Raw genomic sequence first — 25,310 nt, forward strand, 5'->3', positions numbered from 1 at the left:
ATTTTAGAACAAGAGAACATTCTCCCTTGCTGCCATGGGGACTTTATTAGCTAAAAGAGAACTATTTACACAGGCATCCAGTGGTGGGATGCTCAGAAGACTTTATTAGATACGCAGAACTATTTACACAAGCATCCAGTGATGGCTGATCACAACACTCCTAGCTAAGGGGAACTATTTACAACGGCGAGCTCCGAGTTGAGCTGGTGAACAAGATGTCCATGGAGGAGCTGTGCTGGTAGTAGTGTTGCCTGGCGATGTATTCCATGACATTGGAGAGTCCTGGCACCACGCAGCAGCTGACGGCGCTGCGGGTGATGCCCATGCTGTGGGCATCGTACCACTCGTTGGTGTCCTCCTCATAGCACTCGGTGGCAACGGTGGTGCTGAACCCATTGAAGCCCCCAACCACAAACAAGAGGCCGTCCATCACCTCAATGCCAAAGTTGCTGCGTGGGTTTAGCATGGAGGGCACGGCGTGCCAGGCGTTGGCGATGGGGTTGTACGCTTCCACGCTCTGCAGCCGGCTGTTCCCGTCAAACCCTCCGACCTGTCAATGCCAGAGGGACAAAGATTGAGAGGGGCCTTTCCTCAGGCAGGTCCTGGCAGGCATAGTGAGATGGGAACTGCTCCTGCCTCCCTGGCTGCAGTCTGAGCATGGCAGAGAGCACCAGACCTCTGAGCATGGCAGAGAGCCCCAGATCTCTGAGCATGGCTCTTGCTTATTGCTCCCTGCTCTCCGAGGAGCTTTCCAAAGCACTTTATGCAACTGTCAATTTTGACATTTCTCCAGAGGCTGGATGCAGTCCATGGAGAGGATAAACAATGGATGAGCAGGCCCAAGTCCCTGCTCTGCGCTGCTGATGTTGTTGGCAGCGGCAGAAATTATGTTCTTTGCTGCAGCTGCTTAAACATTGCCAAACACCCTTTTTGTACTCAAAAGCGTGTGATGGGTGATAACATTCTCAGGAAGTGCATCAACCGTTCTGGCTCTGACTTCCCTAAACCTCACATAAACACATGGTCACCCTGGAGAAGTGGGAGCTGCAGCCACCCAAAGGACTGCAGTGCTGGGTGGTGTTGGCCCTTACCGCGTACACCTGGTTCCCATACGCCATCACCCCAACTCCACTTCTCCTGCTGCTCATTGGGGCGATCAGGGACCACTGGTTTGTGGTGGGGTTGAACACTTCAGCTGAGCTGAGGCACTGATCACCATCAAACCCACCACAGATGTACACCTGGGGACAGGAGAGGTGGGAAAGTGTGAATGGGGTGGTTAGACCCTTGGTGAGGAAACATGAATGGTGTAGCAGGATTTTTGGGGTGTTTTGTTTTAGAGTGGGAATGGTCTTGTCATCCTGGGTTCAGAGTAGCAGCAGTGCAAAGAGTTGATGCCAGCAAGATTCCTACTCTTGATTTTCCAAGCTGCATGAAGCAGACAGGCCTGGTATTGCACCTATGGCCAGGAAAAGGGCTGTTGGGCACCAGGTTGGCAGCAGCTCTGGAAGAGTTTTTGTACTCCTGGTTACTGCCACACCAGGTAGGCTGCTTTATATCTGCAGCTCCAGGATTTAATGAATTGTTATAATTTTAAGTGTTACAAATTTAGTGAAGGTTTATGTGAACTTTCTTCATACTGCAACCTGAACTTCTCTTAGCTGTGGTCAGCTTACCTTTCCATTCAGCGTGGTTGCACTGGCGTCGCTCCTCTGCTCGTGCATGGGGGTGATCAGGGTCCACTGGTTGGTGTCTGGGTCATACCGCTCCGCTGTGTTGAGCCTCATGTACCCATCAAACCCTCCCATGGCATAGATGAAGTTGTCCACAACAGTGACGCTGACGTAGCAGCGCCGTGAGTGCATGGGCGCTACCTGCTGCCACGTCTTCTGGAGCGGATCGAAGCGTTTGACGATGTTGAAATAATCCGTGCCATCGAATCCACCGATCACGTAGACGTGGCCTTTCAAATAAGCAGAGCCATGATAGGCAACAGGGCTCTCCTGCTCCCAGGGGATGTTCAGCCACTTGTCAGTGCGGCCGTCGTAGGTCTCGATGGCGCTGGTGGCGCCGCCGCCGCTCCAGCCCCCGATGGCAAAGAGGATGGCGTAGGGCAGGCGCGGCCGGGTGAGGGGGTTGGCGTTGACTGAGGAACTCTGGCCGTAGGAGTTCAGGTCGTAGATTTCGGACAGGGCACTGATGATGAGATCTTTGCAGTTGGCGTTGTCTTTCACGTACTCGTGAGCTTTGACGTTGTTCATGAAGTAGTCGGATTGTAGGAGTGCCAGTCGAACCTGAAACAGGCAAGGAGGAGTGTGATGTCGTGGTTTGCCTCAGATACCCCGGATTTCTCCCTGAAGGTTCCTTCCCCAGGTGTGTCAGTCACCTCTCCTTTCCCCTCCCAGCACTGTCTGTCAATCCTGGAATTCCAGAAGGGCATCGAGTGATTGGCAGATTCAAAGGATGCCCTCTACCCCTGTAGGGACATTGGGCCATCCAGGTGTCCTTTGTCCCTTTGTCCCTCCCCTCCTGTACCTGGTTGGTGGCTCCCTACCCCTTCCCTGCCCCTCTCCTGGGGTTAAAGGAGCAGCAACCACCGGCTCAGGGAGTTCTGTTGGAGCTGGTGCTGCATCCAGAGGCCTGTGGGCCAGAATAAAGCTCTGGATCTAAACCCTCCATCAGAACTGACTCCTTTCCTTCACCATCGCCTTAAAGCTTCTCCACCAGAGGTAAACCCAAGGAGCAGCCCCTGTTATGGGGGGAAGCTCCATCCCACCACCACCAGAGCTCCTGCAGGCCTGGACTTTCCTCCAAACGCTCAGCTGCAGCACCCAGCCAGCCAAAAGTGTCTGTGGGGTGAAACACCACACACCCAGCCAGCCAAAAGTGTCTGTGGGGTGAAACACCACACACCAGCCAGCCAAAGGTGTCTGTGGGGTGAAACATCACAGCGCCGCTATTTGGTTCAGCAGCAAGGGCCAGACAAGCTCAGGCACATTCTGTCCAGCAAAATTGGTAATTATTCCAATAGACACTGATGGTTTCCCCCTCGGTAGACTTTGGGGGCAGCTCCAAAGCTGCACTGCACCGCACCCACCTTGCTGAGCAAGCAGGCGATGTGCTGCCTCCTGTTCTGCGGGTCATGAGCGATCCACCTCAGCACAGCCTCAAACACGGCTTCTTCTCGCCGCACGTTAAGCTCATCCTTCTCAATGATGTGTGCCAGCTCCTCGGCAGAGAGGTCTAGGAACTCCTCAGACACCTGGGACACCTCCTCGAAGTGATGCAGGATGTACACGCAGGCAGCTGCGCGCAGGTCGGGGCAGTGGTAATAGTCAGTGAGTCTGCAAATGCCAATGCAATTCTCAAAGCACAGCCTGGAACTGAGGAACTCACAGCACAGGCTGACGATGCCCATGACATTGAACTGATCTGCTGCAGCCAGCAAACTCTCAACGTTGTCCTCTGTGATCGGTACTGTCCCGGTGTAGGCGTAATTGATGATGAGACCCATCATTTCAGCTGAAATGCCAGGGATTTGATAGACCATCTTGCCTGCGCTGTCCCAGTTGGTAAACAGAGTCCTGAAAACATGGTGTTGCTGTGTTAAACCCTGCCCCTGAATCCCCGGTGCTCCCCCTGCCCCCAGGGCACCAGTTTTGGCACTGGTAGGAGCCATTCTGGAAGGCCCCATGGTTTATTGGTTAATGGTTTTCTTGCTGGTTGTTTGAAAAAGGAGACACAGCCTCTGGAGCATACCAGAGCTGGAGGCAGCAGGGCAGGGGTTTTACCTGAGAGAAGCAGAGGGGCAGAATCCCCCCACTGCCTGCTGCCCATGCTGTGGGGATGAGCCCAGGACAATGGGGGGGTTTTGGGAGCCAGTGCACTCAGCCAGGGCGTGTTCAGCCTCTCACCCACCAGCACCCCAAGTCTTTCTTCCCAGGGCTGCCCTCAATCCATTCATCCCCCAGCCCAGACTGATGCTGGGGTGGGGTTTCCCCAACACAGGTGCAGCACCAACACTTGGTCTGGAACCCCAGAGAGTCACAGGGTATGGGGAAGGCAAAGCTGCCCCGTGGCAGCTGGGCCAGGCTGGCCAGGCTCCAGCCCTGCACTGTGTCTGGGGCTCCTCTGACACCACTGCCAAGAGCCACTGATGTGTGGATTAATCCTGGTGTTCAGGGAGGTGTGAGGACTGTGGGAAATCACTTGGTGAGGGGCTCAGGGCAGGTGGAAGTCCTGGAGAAGTGCTGAGGTGGGGTGACCTCAGTCAGGGCATACTGTTTGTCCCCATCCCCTTGTGCTTCAAGGACTGACCTGAAGTAGATACTGCAGCAAGAGAGGATGAGCTTGTGAGCCTTGAATTCCACCCCATCTACACTGATGATCACATCACAGAATCTCCCTTCCAGGCGGAGTTCATTGGAGATGCTGCAACTCCTATCGCTCATCTTCCTCTCCATGGTGGAGGATGAATATTTGCTAGGTGCCAAGCTATCCCGCACGTTGGGGCCAGAGGCAGTGGACCTTGCTGAGGTGTGTGGAGCACTCTGGTGTTGTCCCCAAACATCCAGCACTGAACCCCCTTGCTGGTTCTGGACTGTGCCCCATAATGACATCACAGATGCAGGGGTGACCCAGGCCCAGCATTCTGTGGTTGCCCCCAGGCCTTGCTTCCCTACATCCCGGGTTATGCTGGCTCCTGGACCTGCACTGTCTTGGTGGAGCAGAACCAGCCATGAGCTCGATCTCCTGGCAGCCCTTCAGGAATGTTTCACTGTCCCCAAAGGTGGGCATGAACCACTGCTGAAGTGCCTTGTGCCCCCCAGGAGGAAGCTGAGGTACAGTCCTGCTCATGTCGATGCTGTCACACACACTGTCCCTGCTGCTTTGTCACTGATGTTGTGCCAGGGGAGGTTTAGGTTGTATATTGCAAATGTTGGGATTTTTTTTTTCCCCGAAAGGCCTGTTTAGCTCTGCCGAGGGCAGTAGTGGTGAATCCTCAAGCCTGGAGGGGTTTAAAGGTCTTGCGGATGTGGCACTTAGGGCCATCGGTCACTGGTGGCCTTGGCAATGCTGGGGGATGGTTCTTTGAGGGCTTCTCCCCCCAGCGTTCTGTGACTCAGGCTCTCAATGTTCCCGTGTGCGGAGCAGTTCAGTGCCGGGAGCCCGGCCGGCGACTTTTCTTTCTTTTTTTTTTTTTTATTTAAAAGAAAATATTTTTAACATATCTGGCCTTTCCGGTTCGTCGCGGGGGAAACGCAACCGCCGCTCGGAGCCGCAGCGGGGCGGAGCACGGGAGGATTCTCCGGTTCTCCGGCCGCAGCAACCGCGGAACGCTCCCGGAGCCCCGCCCGGCGCCCCCGAGCCCCGTTCCGGTCCCGGGCCCCGTTCCGGTCCCGGAGCCCCGCCCGGCGCCCCCGAGCCCCGTTCCGGTCCCGGGCCCCGTTCCGGTCCCGCCCCGCGGCTGCGCGGCCCGGAGCGAGCGGAGCGAGCGGAGATGGTGAGAGCGGGGCTGCGGGCCGGGACAGCGGGACCCGGAGGGGCTCGGTGCCCCCGGAGCTGGGGGAGCCCGGCGCGGCACCGAGCGGGGTCTCTGCCCGCAGGTGCCCGAGCTGCAGAAAGCCACGGTCCGGATCCGGCAGCCCGAGCGTGTGCGGGAGATCATCCAGGCTCTCCGGGAGCAGGGGGTGGCCAAACTGCAGGTACCGGCCCCGCGGGGCATCCATCGGCCCTGCTCTGTCCTTTGCTCAGCCGCCCTGTCCTTGTCCCCCGGTCCCGGCCCTGGTCTCTGGTCTCCCGCTCTGGTCTCCGAGCCCCGCTGGGCATCGCGCCTGCTCTGTCCTTTGCTCAGCAGCCCCTTCCTTGTCCCCCGGTCCCAACCCGGCTTCTCCCAGCCCCGCGGGTCATCGTGCTCTGTCCTTTGCTCAGCTGCCCTTTCCTCATCCCCCAGCCCCGTTGGGCATCTCCCGTGCTCTGTCCTTTGCTCAGCCGCCCTGTCCTTGTCCCCCGGTCCCGGCCCGGCTTCTCCCAGCCCCGCGGGGCAGCGCCTGCGGCTGGAGAAGGAGAAGCCCCAGAGGAGAGGGAGTTCGGGGCTGGTGGCTCCCTCCGGACGGAGCTTTTGGCTCCCGGTTGTGAAACATGAACTGTGCGCCAGTCCCCAGCCCCCTGCCCCGCCCAGGCGGGGTGAAGCCGCTCTTCGGTGCTGATAAGAGCTCCGGGGTTTGGGAGGGTGGTCACGGGAGATTGGTGGTGCTGGGGGCACCTTGGGCTCTCTCTGGTCACTGCAGAATGCACTGGGTCATGCAGGGATTTCGTTTTTCTCCCCTCTTCCAGGTCATTTCTGACTTTGACATGACGCTGAGCAGGTTTGGTTGCAATGGCAGGCGCTGCCCCACGTCTCACAGTGAGTGGAAGCCGTTGTTTTCACTGTTGCTGGTTCTGTTTGGTTTCTATGTTTGTATTTGATGTGGCTCCTGTCATCCCCTGTGCCCTGCTCTGCCAAGCCTGGCCGCTCCATCCTGTCCTCCCCCATGCGGGTCTGGGCCTCACTGCCCGGTGCCAGCTGCCCACTGCAGGAGGCAGGAGCCAGCTCCTGGGCTGGTGCCTTCATCCCACTGCCCACGGGCACCGAGGCTGCTGCCAGGGGCTCAGAGTTGGGGCCACTGCCTTGGCACCCCACAACGAGCCTGTGCTCAGGTCACAGTGTCACCACGGCTTGTAGTGGGAAGAGCCAGCACTGAGATGTAAGGAAGTTGCTGTAGAAATTCTGTGTATGATTCTGTGCTGCATCATTTTGTTTTCTTTGCAGATATCCTTGATACCAGCCGTGTTATCAGTGAGGATGGCAAGAAGAAGGTGGGTGCTGTGTGTAAGGCTTGGTGCCTGTTGTACCTGTCACTGGGAGGTCACACTGGCTGCTGTGGCTGCTCTCCCACCTGTGGTGGCTGCCAGGATGGGGTGAGAAAGTGTCCAGGCTGCATTTCAGCCAGCTGTGACAGAGGAGAAGTTAAAAAGGGAACTCGAATTTGCATGTGCAGCTGTGAGTGTTTCAGTTTGATAAGAGGAAGAAGGGGAGGGTTGTTTGTACCTGCAGCATTTGGGGTGAGGTGAGGGCCAGCCAGGCTGCTGAGAGTTCCAGGTATGCTCAGAGAGAAGCTGCTCAGTGACACGGTCTTGGCTGTGTTTAGGAAGAGCAATGCTTTGGAGAACTTCAGAAATGCTAGTTTTGTTTACTCTCTTTAGAGCTGATGTTCACTTTGTTCCTTTTCTCTCTGTAGCTGAAGGATCTGCTCCACTATTACTATCCCATAGAAATAGATCCCAACCGGACCCTGGAAGAGAAACGTCCCCTCATGGTGGAGTGGTGAGTGCTGTTTGTGATCTTGACCTTGTCCTGACAACCTCTTGTCCCTGAGGACTTCAGGACATAGGGCTTGAATCATCCCTGGCCTTGGCAGCGATCCCACAAGGTTTAATTGTTGTTTGTGACTGCTGAGGGCCTCTGCCTGGCACCTCTGTCACTGCTGCCTTTCCCACATCAAATACAGGTGGACCAAGGCCCATGAGCTGCTGGTGCAGCAGAAGATCCACAAAAGTGACATAGCCCAGATTGTCAGAGAGTCAGAAGCAATGCTCAGGTACAGGCTGGGGGTTGTGATGCTGAGGTACAGGGTGGGGATGTGAAGCTGAGGTTGGGGCACATGAGGATGTGATGCTGAGGTTTGGGCACATGAGGATGTGATGCTGAGGTTTGAGTACGTGGGGATGTGATGCTGAGGTTTGGGCTGGGGGATGTGATGTTGAGGTTTGGGCTGGGGGATGTGGGCATCTTGGACACCTTGGCTGCCCACAGCCCTTCTCTCCTGCCCTGGTAGCCAGTGCTCTGCTCACTGCTCTCCAGCCCTGTGACCAGTGCCAGCCTCCCTTGCTCACTCCCTGAGGCTGAGTTTAACAAAGTGAGACCACGAGACACAGCCTGAGCTCACTCCTTGGCTGCAGGCTGCTCCCTTCCTGCTCTGAAACCCCTGCCCCTCTCTTGGGCCTTGGCAAGGGGCAGCTGAGGGGCTGGTGCTGGGCACAGCCCCCCATTTGCAGGGCAGGGTGCAGCTCCCTGCTCCCAGCAGAGCTGTGTTCTTTGCACTGCAGCTGCCAAGCCTTATGCAGAGCCTTGGCTCAGCAGCAGATCTCACCCACAGCACAAAAATGTTGTGCTAGAACTCACTGCTGAAGCTGATCTGGCAGCTGTGGCCCTAAGGCTGGCTCAGGGAGCTGGGCTCTGCCAGGTTGCTGCCAGCCTCAGGGAGGAGATGGCTTTTCATGAGCCAAGTTCCACTTCTGCATGGAATTGTGTCCTGGCAGACTGGGGAGAGCCACAGGTTGTTCTGATCATCCTCCCAGCCAGTCTGACCTGTTCACATCTCCCAGTGCCGTGGGTGTGTGTGGGCAGGCTGTGCCCTGTGCCCCTGCTGAGCAGCTGCTGTGCCCAGGAGGTGCCAGGCGAGCGGCTGGAGTGCTCCATGCTCCCACAAGCAACCCCCCCAGCTGCAGCCCCCAGAGCTCTGGGGCTCTGCACAGGGAAGGCCACGGGTGTGCTGGTGGCACAGAGAGCTCGTGCTGTCTGCAGAGCTTCTGTTTGGGCAGTGCTGGGCAGGAGCAGGAGCTGGGCTGAGCCTGCTGCCAGCACAGGACACCGCTCTGTGAGCTGGAAACACAGCCCTGGGCAATGCACCCTGCTGCTCTAGGGATGGCTTCAAGGAGTTCTTTGATCAGCTGCATAAGAACAACATCCCCCTGTTCATCTTCTCTGCTGGGGTTGGGGATATCCTGGAGGAGATCATCCGTCAGGCCAACGTCTTCTACCCCAATGTCAACGTGGTGTCCAACTACATGGGCTTCAGTGATGAGGTGAGTTCTTGCCTTGCACCTGAGTGCTGAGTGTATGAGGAGAGTGGTGTGGTGTGGTATTTTCTGGGTCCCCTGTTGGAGGGGGAAACGATGAATCTGACTCCATGTTCTTAGAAGGCATATTATATTATATTATATTATATTATATTATATTATATTATATTATATTATATTATATTATATTATATTATATTATATTATATTATATTATATTATATTATATTATATTATATTATATTATATTATATTATATTATATTATATTATATTATATTATATTATATTATATTATATTATATTATGCTATACTAAAAGATAGTATAGTATAATGTAATATAATTCTCTATACTAATAATGTAATGTATTTCTCTATACTGAAAGATATAGAGAAATCTATATCTACATCTACACTAAAGAGTAGAGAAAGGATACTTACAGAAGGCTTAACAAGATATTAATTAAAAACTCATGACTCTCTTTTCACAGTCTGACACAGCTTGACTGTGATTGGTCATTAAGTCAAAACAATTCACATGTTGGATAAACAGTCTTCGAACTACATTCCAAAGCAGCAAAACTTTGGAATGTTTGCAGGAGAAGCAATCAGATAATTATTGTTTTCCTTTTTCTCTGAGGCTTCTCAGCTTCCCAGGAGAAGAATCCTGGTGAAGGGATTTTTCAGAAAACATGACAGTGGCAGTGTGGGCCTGGGGCTGAGGACTGGGACATGATTAACAGTGACACCGTGGGGTTAAGAGCTGTCTGCCTGTCTGTCCCCTGTGCTCAGGGAGTCCTCACACACTTCAAGGGGCCCCTCATCCACACCTACAACAAGAACAACACCGTGCTGCAGGGCACAGGGTACTTCCAGCAGCTGAGCACCAGGACCAGCATCATCCTGCTGGGGGACTCCATGGGTGACCTGACCATGGCAGATGGTGTCCCCAGCGTGGAGAACATCCTCAAGATTGGCTTTCTCAATGACAAGGTGCGTGAGAGGAGCAGTTCAGTGCTTCCCTAGCAGCCTTCCCCAGGTGCCAGCAGGGAGGGGCAGGGGGCTGCCCCAGTGATTTGGGCATGTAAGAGATTTATACAAGCTCCTGTGGGTGTGCAGAGGGACCTGGGGGTGTCTGCTGAGCTCCTGCTGTGTCTGGGAAATGCTCAGGGTAGTTATTGACCCCCTTTTTGGTCATCCTGACCCTCAGCTGTTGTTCTGGCAGGTGGAAGAGAGGAGGAAGAAGTACCTGGATTCCTATGACATTGTGCTGGAGAGTGATGAGACCCTGGACGTGGTGAACGGGATCCTGCGGTACCTCCTGGCTGAGACGTGAGCTGGGGCCACTGTCCCAGCTCCAGCCACCCAGCAGGCACTGGGCAGGGAATGTCCTGCCCAGGACACAGCTGGAGGGGGCTGCTGCTGCTGGCTGGGCTCCATGCTGATCTCACTGGAGCCCTCAGCCAGCCCTGGAGCAGGAGAGGTGAGCTGGAGGAAGCTTCTCCTTTCCCTTTTCCCCAGCTCTGCCTGGCTCTGCAGTTCCCCACCCAGACTGACTCTGTCCTGCTCAGGCTTCATCCCACTGGGAATTCAGCCCTGCCACCTCCTGAGGCCACAACAAACCATTCCATGTTTCAGACAGAGATGTTCTGCACTGTTCATTCCACCCTCATGAGGGTGGAATGGAGATAATTTACCATGGGCTGAAGACAGACCCAGTTTAGATGTGTCACTGTGTTCCTGGCTAAGAAAACAAAAGTCTCTCTTTGTCCTGTTTTCTGTGGGCTTCAAAGCTCTGGGGCTGACTCTAGGCTGGTGTGGCCATCACATCACCCAGCCCCACATTCCCCATGTACACCAGCAGCTCTCTGGCCTCGTGTCTCAGCTCATTGTGGGGAAAAAAACCCTTTTCCAGCCGTCCCTGAAGGCCCCAGAGCTCGGCTGCTGCTGCTGCCCAAAGCCAGGAGTGAGTTTGTCTGCCAGGGATCAGAGGAGGAAGGGTGGGAATGAGGGAAAGAGAGGCCAATGGCAGCATTTTGAGTTTTAAACAATGTTTTACCCGACTTTGTTTGTGTGATAAATTTCTGGGCTGATCCTGGGCTCTCAGAGCAGCAATAGGAAAAAGACCATTTTATTACTGTATAACCTCTGGTTATGTGGGACTTTGGGAAGAGCAGATTTGTTCTGTTTTGGAATAAAAACACCATTGGCTAAAGCTGAGTCATGTCTGGTTCATAGCCAGCACTGAGGGGCTGGAGCTGCTCTGTTCCCTTGGCTGGCACTGGCAGCTGCTCCCCATCCCCATCCCACAGAGCCCCCCAGCCCTCACTGGGTGCTGGAGCAAAGCCCTGTTGGCTTTGGTGGAGGATCCCAGGTGGGAATTTTGGTTTCTCCTGCCAGAGCCAGTGGATGTTGGAGCCTGGAATGCCCCTGGGTGAAGCTGGTCCCTGTGCCTGTACCCCAACACATGGGAGTGTTTCATGGCAAAGGAACCAAACACAGTCGAACTCCTTGGAAACCTGGAGGAATGATTTATTTGGTGCAAGGCAGAGTCCCTGTTTGAGGGGTTCACTCTGCACTGCTGTGCTCCTGCATTCCTTCTGTCCCTGTCCAGGACAGACTGCAGAGGGTTTGGGAGCTGTGCTGGCCCCAGCAGGAGGACCTGAGCACTGTGACCTGCATTTGGGCATTGAAATTAAACAGGTCTGGTTGGTCTCAGTCACTGGGGCTGGGAGGTGGGAGGGTGTGAAGGGGCACAGTGCTGCTCCCTGAGGGCTGGGCAATGCAATGAGGGGCTGTTCCCTTCTCCCAGCTGATGAGGGGTTTGCCAGGTCCCACAGTTCCAGATTTTTGGGACAGCAGGTGCCTGCAGAGTTCACCCTGGGAACCTGAGCCCTCTTCAGCCTCTTGGCCCGGGGAGGATGGCAGCAGGGGCAGAGCAGGGAATGGGACAAAAGCCTTCTCTTCCTTCTCTCTAAAGAATTTTAAGTGTGTATCTAAAAAACCCAATTCCCAACCCTAAACTACAAAAAAGGGGTGGAGGTGAGGGGGATCCCCCCTACAGCACAGACAGGTGAGGGGCTGGAGCTGGACCTGCAGTCACTGGTGGGGGATGAAATGGCTTAGGGAGGGGACATCTTCTTGTCTGGATTTATTAGCTGGGGGCTGAGTTTTTCTGCTCAGGAGAAGTCATCAAAATATCCTCAGTTAATAAGAGGTGAAAATCAAAACCCAACCCCCTGCAGGATGGAGAGGGGCAGGGGGCAGATCCCAGGGTGGGAGAGCAGCCATGACATGGCAAGGATGAGTCCAGAACAGCAGGGGCTGCCCCTCAGAGCTCCTCATGAATCTTCTCCTGGTCCTCATCCGACTTGAGCTTCAGCTCCTCAGGTGTGATCTTCCCGTCCTGGTTGCGGTCCTGGTTCTGGAACATGTCAGCAATGACTTTCTCTGGGTCAGAGCTGGGCATCAGGCGGCCTTTCCCCTCTGCCACCTGGGTCTTGATGAAGGTGGAGAACTGGAGAGGGAACAGATGCTGCTGCTTGGTTCTGCACAGCCAGCACCGGGCAGGCAGGGAGAGCACAGCCCATGCCAAGGACAGGGAGCAGAGGCTGCCCTCGGGGACACTGCCCACACCCAGCAGCAATGCTTTTTACTGGGCTGTTCTTCCTGCACAGCCCTGCAGGCTCCCAAGTGCCCAGAGCCAGCAGTGCCCTGCAAGTGCTGCTGCCCAGGGTGGGGTCCCCTGTGCCCCCATTTCCTCCTGCACCCAACTCACCTCTTCAGCAGGGATCTCCCCGTCCTTGTTGAGGTCCATCTGCTCGTACAGGTTGGCTGGTGGCTCCCCATGCCAGATGAAGAGGTAGCCCTCAGGAACCCCCTCCTCCATGGAGATCAGCTCCACCTCGAAGCGCAGCACGGCGCTGCCAGGCACCCCCCGGGCTGGAAACACAGCACAGGCAAAGCCCTGAGCCCCACAGCCCTGGCAGGGTGAGGGGTGATGGAGCCCAGCCCAGCAAGGCTAAACCACCCAGTTTGCTTGGCACACATCAGCTGACACTCCCCTCTCGCAGATTTTATGAAAAATCCTTTCCTTAGGATTTTTCCTCCTGAGAAGCTGAGAGGCCTCAGCAACAAAATGTAAACAATGGATATCTGCTGCTGTGGAATGCAACAGGTGCATCTGTGATTGGTCTCGTGGTTGTTTCTAATTAATGGCCAATCACAGCTGGCTAGGACTCTGTCTGAGCCACAAGCCTTTGTTATCATTCTTTCCTATGCTATTCTTCGCTAGTCTTCTGATGAAATCCTTTCTTCTATTCTTTTAGTATAGTTTTAATATAATATATATCATAAAATAATAAATCAAGCCTTCTGAAACACGGAGTCAGATCCTCGTCTCTTCCCTCCTGCTCAGACCCCCGTGAACACGGTCACACTCCCCTACCTCCGCTCTCCCCGTGGCCCAGGTGTGGGGGCACGATGAGCACACGCCTCTCCCCTGCACACATGTCCAGCAGGCCACTGTTGAGCCCCTCAATCACCTTGTTGGCCCCCAGAGTCACCTCCTGGGGCTTCTCGTAGTCATGGCTGCAGGAGGCACAGAGGAAACAGGTGAGAAAAGCCCTGAAATCCCAACCCTTCCATCGCAGAATCCCACATCCTCCATCCTGGCGTGCCATGAAGTTCCACCCCCTCCATGCCACAGCCACGTCCATCCCTCTGTGTCCCCTTACCCCTCCTGCTGCCCTGTGGCCGATCTGCCTGTCCCAGGTCCTGGTGCCCGTCACTCCCAGCCCAGTGCCAGCCAGGGTTTGTCCCCAGCAAGGGCAGGGATGCTTGGGGGGCACGCACGAGGAGAAGAGCCGGGTGCCATCCAGCAGGGAGCAGTTGTAGTGGTAGCGCACGAAGTCGCGGTGGCGGCTGGTGACATTGCAGCCCTCGGGCCGGAACACGGTCTCGATCTCCACCGGGTCCGCGGGGTTGTGGAAATCGATGATGTGCACATCAAAGATGAGCACGGCTGAGCCGGGAATTTTATCTCCTGGAAGAGGAGGATGAGGAGAACTGCTGGAGCGCTGCAGAGCTGGTGAAGCCTTTCCCTGCCTCTTCCCACACCCCTTTGTCACAGACACATCTTTTATGAAAAATCCTTTTCTCCTGAGAAGCTGAGACGCCTCAGAAACAAAATGTAAACAATAATTATCTGCTGCTGTGGAACACAACAGGTGCATCTTTGATTGGTCTCATGTGGTTGTTTTTAATTAATGGCCAATCACAGTCCGGCTGTCTCGGACTCTCTGGTCAGTCACAAGATTTTATTATCATTCCTTCCTATTCCTTCTGATGAAATCCTTTCTTCTGTTCTTTTAGTATAGTTTTAATATATCATTTTCTTTTAATACAATATATATAATAAAATAATAAATCAGCCTTCTGAAACACGGAGTCAAGATTCTCATCTCTTCCCTCATCCTGGGACCCCTGTGAACTCCACCACAGCCCTTGCTGTGCCCTCAGAGCACACCAGAGCCCACAGGTGTCCCTCAGAGCCCTCTGCACGTTTACCTGCACCGTTCTCGCCGTACGCCAGGTGTGGGGGGATGACCACTCGCCGGTGCTCTCCCACGCAGACGCCCTGCAGCCCCTGATCCATGCCAGGGATGATGTAGCCCTTCCCAATGTAGGTGTTGTAGGTCTGATTGCGGGAGTAACTGCAGCGAGAGAACCCCCAGCACCATCAATCCCTCAATCCCCCCAGCCCCTACACCCCAACCCAGCCTCTCCCGCTCGCCCAGGAACCAAACCTTGCTCCAAAAGATGCAACAAACAAATATTGGTTTTTTTAGCCTATTTCATGCCCATTGCTGAGGTCTGCTCAGCAGGACAGTCAGAGGCACTCTGTCTGCCCCCGGGCAGTGTTATTTTTTCCTACTAAAAACTACATGTACAATATTTACCATAACTTCCCAATTCCTATCACCTATGTTAGACAGTGAGCTTCTACTCTAAACCAATCTAAAAGTGCCAACATCACAGCAGAAGATGGAGGCCAAGAAGAAGAAGAAGAAGGAGAAAGGCTGGACACACCCAGATTCCTCCATCTTGCCTCCTGAACTCCCATTCTAAAAACCCAAAAAAATCTATTTTTCACCCTGTGATAAATTCACTATCATTCTACTTAAACTTTTGTGGCTTGTAATTCTTCATATAAAGGTTGGTAATTGTTTTTTCCAAGGGCTAAATCAAGGCACAGGGCGCTTGGGCTCTGTGCCAAGGTCTCTGAGCCCCCTGGGCAGGGGATGGAGCCCTCCAGGGCAGCCAGAGGGATGTCCTGGGTTCTGACATCCCCTCACCAGCCTTTCCCTGCAGCCAGGAGAGGACATCAGGGGCTCTCCCTAGAGGGCCACTTCCTCCCACACCTGGAGTCAAAGAGGGTCCCATCCATGAGTGTCCCATCCATGAGTGTCCCATCCATGAGTGTCCCATCCATGAGTGTCCCCATCCCACACCTGGAGTCAAAGAGGGTCCCGTCCATGAGTGTCCCATCCATGAGTGTCCCATCCATGAGTGTCCCATCCATGTCCCATCCATGAGTGTCCCACACCTGGAGTCAAAGAGGGTCCCGTCCATGAGTGTCCCATCCATGAGTGTCCCATCCATGAGTGTCCCCATCCCACACCTGGAGTCAAAGAGGGTCCCGTCCATGAGTGTCCCGTTGTAGTGGTAGCGGACAAAGTCCCCGGTCACAGCCCGGCGCTTGCAGGTCTCTGGCACCTCCAGGTGCTCCAGGAAGACACCATCCTTGGGATTGTGGAAATCCACCAGAAGCACGCTGAACACCAGTGACGCCTGTGGCGGGATCACCGTCCCTGGGAGAGGAAACAGCTCAGCCTGAAGGAGGATCCTACACCAGGGGGCTCTGCTCAGGGCTGGCAGGATGGGGTGGTGCCTGGCTCACCGTAGCCCTTCTCCCCATAGGCCAGGAACGGGGGGATGATGATGCTCCTCTTCTCCCCAGCGCACATCCCCAGCAGCCCCTGGTCCATGCCCTTGATCAGCCACCCCGTGCCCACGTAGGTGTCATAGGTGCTGCCCTTGCTGTAGCTGGTGGTGGAAAATGAGAGTTGGGATGGTTCTGGGGCCACACCAGCAGCCCCAGGCAGAGCAGTGCTGTGCCAGAGGCTGGTTGGGGGGTCATGGAGCTGCACCAGCCCTGCTGGGGAGCGGAGAGGGAGGACAGGGTAAGGCTGCTCCGACTTGTTGGGGAAGATGAAACAGGAAAGCCTTATAAATATGATTGTCTGGCAAAAGATTTTGAGAATATAGGAAACTATAAGCGAGATTGAAACGAAAGCAAGCTTTGAGATCCCTTAGTTACTGATCAACTGGAAAACCATGGTATGGCCAGCTGAAGGTGATCCCCTTTTGATGAAACAACACCCTCTGCTTGCAGACAGCTCCAAGGGTCAGAGCAGACCCTACAGCTTAGCAAAGGGGTCCAAAGAGGAGTTTTTAGGGTTTAAAATGTAACACAGTATGGTAATGTAATGATTCTTATAGGCTGTATGTAAATGCTATAGGATTTGTGTCTTGTACTAGATTGGTTAGTGAGAATCAGAATATTCGACACAGAAGAAGATTTATTGTATTGGAATGGGAACCTCGCTCTCTTACCCTTTTACTCTCTTACCCTCTCATCCTCTCTCCCCCTCTCTTCTCTCAGGCCTGCTCTGAGCTGTGGCTGGCAGCTCCCAGCAGGGCCCTGCACTTGGCCCTTTGCAATGAACCCCAAGTTCCACGACCTGGCTGCAGAGATCTCTCATCTCTGTCCATCCCCACCGTCCTACCCCAAAACGCTCCTACACGACCGTGTGCCCAGGCTGGTGTCCCTGGGTCCCAGCCACCCCAAGTGGCCCAGTGTGGAGGCAGAGGATGCATCCCAGGTGCCCTGAGGCCAGGGGGCATCCCAGTGGCCATACCTGGAGTCGAAGGGGGTCCCATCCAGCAGGGTGCCGTTGTAGTGGTACCGCACGAAGTCTGAGTTCTCCACCGTGCGGTTGCAGCGCTGGGGTTTGGACAGGGTGGTGATCTGCAGCTTGTCGTTCTTGTTCCAGATGTCCAGCATGACCACATCGAAGTACAGGGTGGCATCTGGGGGGATCAGCCCCGCTAAAGGGGCAGCAGCAAGGACAGAGCGCCTTAAGTGGGGCCAACACTGAGCCCAGGCCAGCCATGGGCTCGGCCCCCTGAAGCCTCCCCTGAACCCACTGCTGGAGACCCAGCACAGCCCAGCTGGGGGCAGGACCCCTCATTCCCAGGGTGTCACTGTCACATTTTCTGGAAAAATCCCTTCACCAGGATTTCGTCTCCTGGGAAGCTGAGAAGCCTCAGAGAAAAAGGAAAACAATATTATCTCATTTGCTTCTCCTGTGTTTTGCTGCTCTGGAATGTGGTTTATCCAACATGCGAGTTGTTTTAACTTAATGACCAACCACAGTCAAGCTGTGTCGGGACTCTGAAAAGAGAGTCACGAGTTTTTAATTAATATCTTGTTAAGCCTTCTGTAAGTATCCTTTCTCTATTATTTAACATAGTATAATATAGTATAATGTAATATAATGTAATATAATGTAATGTAATGTAATGTAATGTAATGTAATATAATGTAATGTAATATAATATATAATATAATGTAATATAATGTAATGTAATGTAATATAATGTAATGTAATATAATATAATATAATATAATATAATATAATATAATATAATATAATATAATATAATATAATATAATATAATATAATATAATATAATATAATATAATATAATATAATATAATATAATAATATCATATCAATGTGTAATATATGGTCTAATATGATATATATAATATCATATATCATATCATGTATCATATCACATCATACCATATCAGAATAAATTGGCCTTCGAAGAACATGGAGTCAGATCCATCATTTCCTTCCTGCCATGGGAAACACCCCACCAGGGACGCCCCACTTCAGCACCACTCTCTGGCCATGGAGCCACCCTTACTTAGGCCCCATCTCCCAGAGGGGGCCTGGAGCCCTGTCCCGCCCCTGGGGGGTTTTTCTCCCCGAGCCCCCTGTGCCAGGGCCCCTTACCCACGCCGATGCTGCCATAGCCCAGGTGGGGTGGCACGATGAGGTGACGCCGCTCGTTGACGCACATGCCCTGCAGGCCCCGGTCCATGCCCGTGATCAGCCGCCCGACGCCCACCACACCGGCCACCGTGGCCCCTCTGTCATAGCTGGGGCAAAGGGACAGAGCCATCAGAGCTGAGAAAAGGGATGAAGCTCCCAAAGCTGCCAGTGCAGGTCTCACATCACAGCCTGTGTGGCAGGCAGGGCCCATAGATCAAAAATGTGGATGCTGGAGGGCTCGATCCCATGCTGCTGGAGGCAGCTGGTCAGGATTTCAGCCCCAGAAGCCATCCAGACCCTCCCCAGATCTCACCCACTGAGCTGCCCTGGAGGCTGGCAGCTCCACTGCTTCCAAATCATTTTGTACCTGGCACATCAGAGCTTTACACAGTAATGACAAAAGATGACCTCCCGACCTCATTTTTAAACTGCAAATTTGTTTTATTTTTAAACCTTAAAATACTCCAAGAAACTACTGGGGCAGCAGATGTCCTCCTGACAGAGAATTCTTTTAGCAGTGAGGCTCCCACTGCAGTTAATTTCTCCCCCATTGATGCTCACAAGAAAGATAAGACACATCAAACTGTGTTTTAACACATCAAACTGCGAACCCTCTTTGCTTTCCAGAGCTCCAAAACAACACCTGCCTGGGAAATTCTGATTGCTCCAGTTATTCCTGTGTCCCCAGTGCTCCTTCCTGCACATGGTGCTGCAAACCAGGGGCTGCCCCAACCCTGATTCCCAGCCAGCACGAGCAGAGCAGGGGGCCAAGGAGCTCTGAGGCCAGCAGAGCAAATCCTCCGCTATAATGAAGGGTTTTGCTGCTGCCACGTCTCAAAGTGCTTCGAGCACTTCCCTGCCTGTGCAGCACATGCACATACGTGTTCCTGCGTGCAGAGCCTGCCAATTAGGGCCCAATTAGCACGGGCTACCCCACTGCTCTGCGGATTGAGGGGGTGCAGGCTCCCCGAGGGGCTGGGAGCTCCTGTGGGATCAGTTTGGGGGGCTGCAGCCTGCGCTGGGGATCGCTTCAGCGTGCAGGCTCCTGAGTTAGCCCAGCGCCCACCAAAACCCCTGCTCGGTTCGAAGCCGGGCGTTGTCTCTGCGCTGGCTGCCCCGGGGCTGGGGGAGGCATGCGGGGTCTCCAGGCTGCCTGCCTGCCCCGGCATGCGGGCTGGGGGCTGGGGGAGGCATGCAGGGTCCCGCCGCAGCTGCCCCCCGCATGCAGCCGCCACGGAGCCGCGGGCGATACCTGGAGTCAAACTTTTTGCCATCTTTAAAGGTCCCATTGTAGTGGTAGCGAATGAAATCCCCCATCTGCGCCTCCCGCAGGCAGATTTTGGGAATATAGTATCTGTCTATCACCACGTCTTCCAAAGGGCCGGGGTCGCCCAGCGCCGGGGCCCCCAGGACGCCCAGGAGGAGGAGGAGGAGGAGGAGGGGGCAGCAGCGGCTGCCCGGGGCCATGGCCATGGCGCTGGGGCTGAGGCGGCGGAAGGGAAGGAGGAGGGCGGGGGGTTCAGGACGCCCCTTTCCTGCCCGGGACGCCCCTTGCCTTCGCTTCCCTCCGCCCGCCCAGCCCGGCCCGCCTGGAATTTCTGTAGACGTGTCCGGGCCCCGCCGCGCTCCCCCCGCCGCGCCGGGAGCGGACACCGCGGCACGGAGCGATCCACGGCGGGAGGGGTCATTCCTTTCCCCTCTTTTGTTTTTCCTCTTCGTTTTTTCCCCCTCCTTTATTTATTTCTCTTCTTCCCCCCTTTCCCCCTTTTCCTCTTTTTTTACCCTCCTATTTTTTTCCTCCTCCCTCTCATTATTTAATCTCTTTCTCTTTCTTTCTTTTTTTTTTTCCTTGGGCAGCTCCTCCTCTGTGCGGCTGCAGGCCCAGCCCGGCCCTGCCCGTCCCGGCCCCAGGTCCTAGCGCTGCTGTGCCTCCTCCTCCTCCTCCTCCTCTTCTTCCTTCTGCCCCTGCCAGCTCATTGCACCCGGCCCAAGATGCTGCTGCTCAGTCCCAGCAGCTCGGGAGAGTAAATAAAAGGAATTAAGTGTTTTAATAACGAGTCTGCTGCTGGCAGAGCCTTTACTCAGAAATGTGAAATTCTCCCAGCAGTCCTTCCCAGACAAACACAGCCTCAAACTCTCACAGAGGTGATGCCCACACATCCCGGCTCCCCCAAATCCATCGGCAAGAAACAGGTCCCGTGGCAAGAGCCTTTGGTGAGTGCCAGGTGGGAAATGCAACAGGCTTTGGACCCAAACCCAAATCCCAGCCCGGCCCCTCTGAGGCTCAGTGCTCCAGTGAGAGAAACAGCTCCAGCCAAGCACCATCAGCTCCCCCAGCTCAGCCCCGGGGGATTTGCACCCCACACCGGGGGGAGCACCCTCAGCACGGCTCGGAGCAGCCTGGGGGGACACGAGTGAGTGCTGACAGGGGTGCTGGCACCACAGCAGCGCCCTCTGCTCCGCAGGGAGAAACCTCAGCTGCGTCCTGGCTGCTGCCCTGTGCAGTGACATCCCTCAGTGCCACCGTCCAGCCAGCGACAGAGCTCTGGGTTTGGGCCGGGGCCACTGCGGCCATGCCGAGGCCTGGCACTGGACAGCTCTGGGACCGGGATCTGGCACGGCATAGGGCGTGTGGCCTCGGGCTTGGCACGGGCCAGCGGCGGGGACACCTCCGGCCACCGCTGGCCTGAGGAATCCACCCGCGCACAGTGCTGCTGAGGCATCTGGCTCTGCGCATCCCCCGCGCAGCCCCCGCGCAGCCCCCGCGGGGCCGGCGGAGCCGCACTAAGACCCTGCGCGCTCGCCACGCACCGCCCATCCCCGCTGCTGCCCGCCCCCTGCGCGGGGCCCGGCGTGGAGCGCTGCGCGGGGCGGTGCGCGGGGCCCGGCGTGGAGCGCTGCGTGGAGCGCTGCGCGGAGCAGTGCGCAGGGCGGTGCGCGGGCTCTGCGCGGAGCAGTGCGCGGGCGCTGCGTGGAGCACTGCGCGGGGCGGTGCGCGGGCAGTGCGCGGGCAGTGCGCGGCAGCAGGGATGGGCGGCGCGGTGCCGGTACCGGTGCCGGTAGCGCGGGCGCTGCTGGCGGTGCTGGCGGCGGGGCTGTGCGCGGCGCAGTACGAGCAGTACAGCGTGCGCGGCTTCCCCGCGGCCGCGCTGGAGCCGCTGCAGAGCGCCTACGAGCGGGCGCTGGAGCAGTACGCGGACGCGCAGTGGGCGGAGAGCGCTCAGGCGCTGGAGGCCAGCCTGCGGCTGCACAGGCTGCTGCGGGACAGCGAGGCGCATTGCCACCGCCGCTGCGCCGGGGAGCCCCCTCCTGCCGGGGAGGGTCCCGCCGCGGAGCCCCGCGGGGAGCGGGAGTGGGAGCGGGAGCTGCGGCTCTTCGGGCGGCTGCTGCTCCGAGCCGGCTGCCTGCGAGCCTGCAAGCGGGAGCTGCCCGTGTTCCAGCTGCGCTACCCGCCGGCGCAGACCCTGCGCGACTTCCAGCGCCGCCAGCCCTACCAGTACCTGCACTACGCGCTCTTCAAGGTGAGGCGGTGCAAATGGAAGGGGGAAGGGGTGGGGGGGGTCCTGCTCCTCTGTCCTGCACCGCTGATCTTTCCATTCCATCCTGCCTCCTGATTGGGCACACCCCTTCCCGGGTCTCATCCTGTGCCTCCTCTTTGACACCCCCATTCTGCATCCCCATCCTGTGCCCCCTTCCTACACTGTCAGCCTCTGATCTGCCCACCCTGAACCCCACTCCCATCTATCCGTGCCCCACTCCATCCTGCACCCTGCTGTCAGGTGCCTCCCCTTTCCTTCCCTCCCCATCTGGCATCCCCCACCAGCTCCTCCATGCTGCCCCTGAGCCGTGGCACGTCAGCATCATCTGGGACACATCAGGCAGGACGACTGGGGGGCCCCTGTGGTTGTGTCCCTCTGTCCCACCTTGCATTGTCCCGGTGGCCCAAGGTCTCCCTGGACAGGCAGAGAGCACACAGGGGCTGCCCCAGCCTGGGGGGCCTGAGGTGGAAGGTTCAGTGCCTCTGTGGTTGTGATGGGACACGTGTCTGGATGGAAAGAAGGAGTTGCTCAGCTTCACAGTGCAGATGTGGAGGGAGGTTTTGGGGAGGGAGGTTTCACAAGGCACCCCCCTCGGGTGGCCATGTGCTGGCCAGAGTGGCTCTGGCAGGGGACAGTGCTCTGGTCAGGGTCTGGTCCCTGGCACCTTCCCCTGCTGGTGCTGTTTTAGCACTCAGCGCTGCAGCCCCACTCACCTGGCAGTGGTGAGGGACTGCCTGGCTTCATCCTTAATGCCTTTTCCTCTTGCTGCTCTGGCCCAAACCCATTTCATGGATGGGTCGTTCAAACCACCCTCCCTCCCTGCTCACTCCCCTGAAGCTGCAACCCGAGAGCCCATAAAGCAGCAGGGGCAGCAGCCAGGTCTGATGGGAGTTCTGGAGAGGAGCTGATGTGTGGGTCAAACCCACAGCTCATGGATCCTCCTCACACCACGTGGATCACTCCTGGCTGGATGTGGGGGCCCATGAGAGGCTGAGCTGTCCCTGTGCCCACCACGGGCACAGCCAGGAGGTTGGTGTGGCTGGGGTTACCTGCAGTGTCCATGCTCCCAGATCCTGTCTGTTCATCCCTGCCAGTGGGTGATTGTGCAGTGTGGGTTCAGGGGTGCTCCCCACAAGGATCACCCCCCTGTCCTGCAGCCCAAGGGTCTGGCTGGGTGCTGAGGCCCCCTTGGCTGCAGCGTGGGTTCAGGCTGCCCTGCAGCAGGTCTCTGCACCTCCCTCCACAGTCAAATAAGATCGAGAAAGCCGTGTCTGCTGCCCACACCTTCCTGCAGAAAAACCCCAAGCACGAGATGACCTTGAGGTACCTGAACTACTACAGGACCATGCTGGATGTGGATGAATACCTGGTCGACCTGGAAGCTCAGCCCTATGAGGTGAGGAGGGGATGGGGCTGGGGCAGGAGAGGGGCTCCCCAGGGCTCGCAGCCCACCTGGTGCTGCCAAACCCCGAGGGGAGCAGCTCTCCCTCACTGAGCAGGGCTCCTTGCAGCCGATATTCGTGCGGGCAGTGAAGCTGTACAACGCTGGGGATTTCCGGAGCAGTGCAGCCGACATGGAGCAGGCTCTGGCCGAGTACTACAAGGCCTATGAGGATTGTCTGGCCGGCTGTGAGGGCGCCTACGAGCTCCAGGAGTTCAAGGATTTCTACCCTGCCATCGCAGGTAGTGGCGGGCTGGGGGACGGCAGATTTGGGGAGGTAATCGGGTCTGCAACACCCGACATCTCCCCCCAGACCACTTTGTGAGCGTGCTGCAGTGCAAGGTGGACTGCGAGACCGAGCTCACCCCCAACGTGGGCGGCTACTTCGTGGAGAAATTCGTGGCCACCATGTACCACTACCTACAATTCGCTTACTACAAGCGTGAGTGCCGCTGGCAGCGGGGGCTGCGCGTGCCCTGGGGCACCCTGGGGTGCTGTGCGCCCTGCCAGGGGTGTCACCCCGCGTCAGCTGGCTCTGCTCCCCTCAGTGAACGACGTGCAGGACGCTGTGCGCAGCGTCTCCAGCTACATGCTCTTCGACCCGGGGGACACAGTGATGCAGCAGAACCTGGTCTATTACCGCTTCCACCGCGAGCGCTGGCGCCTCCAGGAGGAAGATTTCGAGCCACGGCCGGTGAGCACCCCCCCAGCCCCCCATCCTGTGGCCCTGCACTGCCCAGGGAGGGTCTGACCCAGCCCCTCTCCCCCTGGGAGCCCAGGAAGCCGTGAGGTACCACAACCAGACGGCGGCTCAGAAGAAGATGCTGGAGTTCGCCCGGCAGTACCTGCAGGACGACGATGATGAGGTACCTGATGTGGGGTGCAGGGTGCTGTGTGGGGGGGTTTGATCCCCCAAAGCAGCCCTGGAGCAGAGTGTAGATGAGGCTGCTGAGCCTCCTCCTGCCCTCCTGTGCTGCAGATGGAGGTGGATGGTGCTGAGCGGCTGGAGGTGCTGGACCTGCCCTCTGATGGCGAGTTCGAGGGTGAAGGTGACTATGAGGAGGGATTCTTCTCAGAGTGGTGGCAGGAACCCAAGACCAAAGGAGACAAAGACGACCAAGGTCTGGGGGTCATGCTATAGGGCGGGAAGTCTGCTGTCCACACCCCTGGTGCCACCAAACTCTCCTTGTTTGCAGAGATCCTATGATGAGCCAGGTGAAGGGGGAGCCAGCACCAACTGAGCTGGGTGGTGGTGGCTCTGCAATGCCACCTTGGGGACATCGGGCTTCGGGCTCCTCCCAGCCACCGGTAGAAACTCAGACTCGTGGGGAGGGGCCAATCCTGCCCAGCATCCTGCAGCAGGGCTGGCTTTGCTGGCACAGCCCAACTCCCATCAGTGGAACACCAGCAGCCCCGAAGGTCCCTGCCTGCCCAGGAGCCTGGGCCACCCCTGTCCCCAGTGCCCCAGGAGCCCTGACCAGCAGTGATGCCCCACAGCCCTGGGGATTTCTGTGTCCTTCAGCTGCTCCCCAGGATCTGTGGATGATGCACCAGGATTGACCCCTGTGTTGTCTTGATGGGCTTGGGGGGCTACCCCTACTTTGGGAGCAGTGCACAATGCTGCTGGAGCTGCTCCTGCCCCTTCCTGAGGCTCCTGCTCCTGTTCCTCCAGCCTCCCAGGCAATCTGCCAGCTCCCCTTGGACTCCCCAGCCTGGTGCTACAGAGGGCTCCTGGTGTGTCACCTCCCTGTGCCACCACAGGGTGAAGCTGAGGTGCCCATGCCCTGCCTGTGCCTTGAAATTTTGCTACACCAGCCCTCTCTAGCCTTAAGCTCCATTAATTTAAGATTTCCCTTCTTTTTATATGTTTACTGGTGCTGAACTTTTAATAAAATCCAGACTGGTCTTTTCAAGGCTGCCTCCACCTTCCATGTGCTGGGATCCAGGAGCTCAGGGTAGGAGAGGCTCTGCTGTGGGAGAGGAAGGGATGAGTTCGGGCCTGGATGTCCCCACAGATGAGCTGGGAGGAGTTTTGGGGACCCATGGAGGCCATGAGAGCAGCCAGGCTCCTGTGAGGCTCTGGGTTCCATGAGGGGCACCCCAAAAGGGATCCATGACCCCCCCATTGAGGCCGGCAGGTGAGGTAGGGGGGAGAGCTTCACGTGGCTGGAGGGCAGCATGTCCTGCCCCATATGGGTCTCTGGGGTGTGATATCCATGAGCTGATGGTTGTTTTGGGGTG

General features: G+C 56.5%; 4 protein-coding genes across 4 annotated transcripts; 2 read left to right on the plus strand and 2 right to left on the minus strand.

Moving 5' to 3' along the window:
• Window positions 1-178: 178 nt before the first annotated feature.
• Window positions 179-4,650, minus strand: KLHL10 (kelch like family member 10). The gene is given in 6 exon segments (XM_030966147.1): window positions 179-550; window positions 1,092-1,241; window positions 1,677-2,315; window positions 3,021-3,089; window positions 3,092-3,584; window positions 4,318-4,650. Coding segments are annotated over 6 exon segments (2,025 nt in total). The 5' UTR covers window positions 4,620-4,650.
• A 653-nt stretch (window positions 4,651-5,303) lies between these two features.
• Window positions 5,304-11,107, plus strand: NT5C3B (5'-nucleotidase, cytosolic IIIB). The gene is made up of 9 exons (XM_030966277.1): window positions 5,304-5,503; window positions 5,607-5,705; window positions 6,337-6,406; window positions 6,812-6,858; window positions 7,281-7,366; window positions 7,551-7,640; window positions 8,745-8,907; window positions 9,694-9,894; window positions 10,127-11,107. Exons 1-9 carry the CDS (start codon window positions 5,501-5,503, stop codon window positions 10,235-10,237), a joined length of 870 nt encoding a protein of 289 aa, XP_030822137.1. The 5' UTR covers window positions 5,304-5,500; the 3' UTR covers window positions 10,238-11,107.
• Window positions 11,108-11,409: 302 nt separating this feature from the next.
• FKBP10 (FKBP prolyl isomerase 10) lies at window positions 11,410-19,672 on the minus strand. Its single transcript, XM_030966162.1, has 10 exons — window positions 19,342-19,672; window positions 18,051-18,196; window positions 16,884-17,073; window positions 15,863-16,008; window positions 15,584-15,773; window positions 14,470-14,615; window positions 13,756-13,945; window positions 13,349-13,491; window positions 12,680-12,843; window positions 11,410-12,418 (listed from the first exon to the last, which is right to left on the minus strand). The coding sequence occupies exons 1-10, from the start codon at window positions 19,560-19,562 to the stop codon at window positions 12,233-12,235; spliced, it is 1,722 nt and encodes a 573-aa protein (XP_030822022.1). The 5' UTR covers window positions 19,563-19,672; the 3' UTR covers window positions 11,410-12,232.
• A 1,288-nt stretch (window positions 19,673-20,960) lies between these two features.
• Window positions 20,961-24,967, plus strand: P3H4 (prolyl 3-hydroxylase family member 4 (inactive)). Its single transcript, XM_030966219.1, has 8 exons — window positions 20,961-21,610; window positions 22,875-23,024; window positions 23,140-23,311; window positions 23,383-23,511; window positions 23,618-23,763; window positions 23,849-23,935; window positions 24,049-24,190; window positions 24,266-24,967. The coding sequence occupies exons 1-8, from the start codon at window positions 21,119-21,121 to the stop codon at window positions 24,274-24,276; spliced, it is 1,329 nt and encodes a 442-aa protein (XP_030822079.1). The 5' UTR covers window positions 20,961-21,118; the 3' UTR covers window positions 24,277-24,967.
• The last annotated feature ends 343 nt before the right edge of the window (window positions 24,968-25,310 follow it).

The sequence above is a fragment of the Camarhynchus parvulus genome, chromosome 27 (assembly GCF_901933205.1).
Source record: "Camarhynchus parvulus chromosome 27, STF_HiC, whole genome shotgun sequence".
Classification (NCBI taxonomy): Eukaryota; Metazoa; Chordata; class Aves; order Passeriformes; family Thraupidae; genus Camarhynchus; species Camarhynchus parvulus.

Bases quoted from the DNA above. Each gene is read 5' to 3' on its own strand.
- P3H4 (XM_030966219.1), top strand. From the start codon at position 21,119: ATGGGCGGCGCGGTGCCGGTACCGGTGCCGGTAGCGCGGGCGCTGCTG. The intron at 23,312-23,382 runs GTAGTGGCGGGC...ATCTCCCCCCAG, and splicing joins TTTCTACCCTGCCATCGCAG to ACCACTTTGTGAGCGTGCTG. The intron at 23,936-24,048 runs GTACCTGATGTG...CCTGTGCTGCAG, and splicing joins TGCAGGACGACGATGATGAG to ATGGAGGTGGATGGTGCTGA.
- NT5C3B (XM_030966277.1), top strand. The intron at 7,641-8,744 runs GTACAGGCTGGG...CTGCTGCTCTAG, and splicing joins GAGTCAGAAGCAATGCTCAG to GGATGGCTTCAAGGAGTTCT. The intron at 9,895-10,126 runs GTGCGTGAGAGG...TTGTTCTGGCAG, and splicing joins TTGGCTTTCTCAATGACAAG to GTGGAAGAGAGGAGGAAGAA.
- FKBP10 (XM_030966162.1), bottom strand. From the start codon at position 19,562: ATGGCCATGGCCCCGGGCAGCCGCTGCTGCCCCCTCCTCCTCCTCCTC. The intron at 12,844-13,348 runs GTAGGGGAGTGT...CTGTGTTTCCAG, and splicing joins GGGCCACGGGGAGAGCGGAG to CCCGGGGGGTGCCTGGCAGC. The intron at 12,419-12,679 runs GTGAGTTGGGTG...TTCCCTCTCCAG, and splicing joins GGGAGATCCCTGCTGAAGAG to TTCTCCACCTTCATCAAGAC.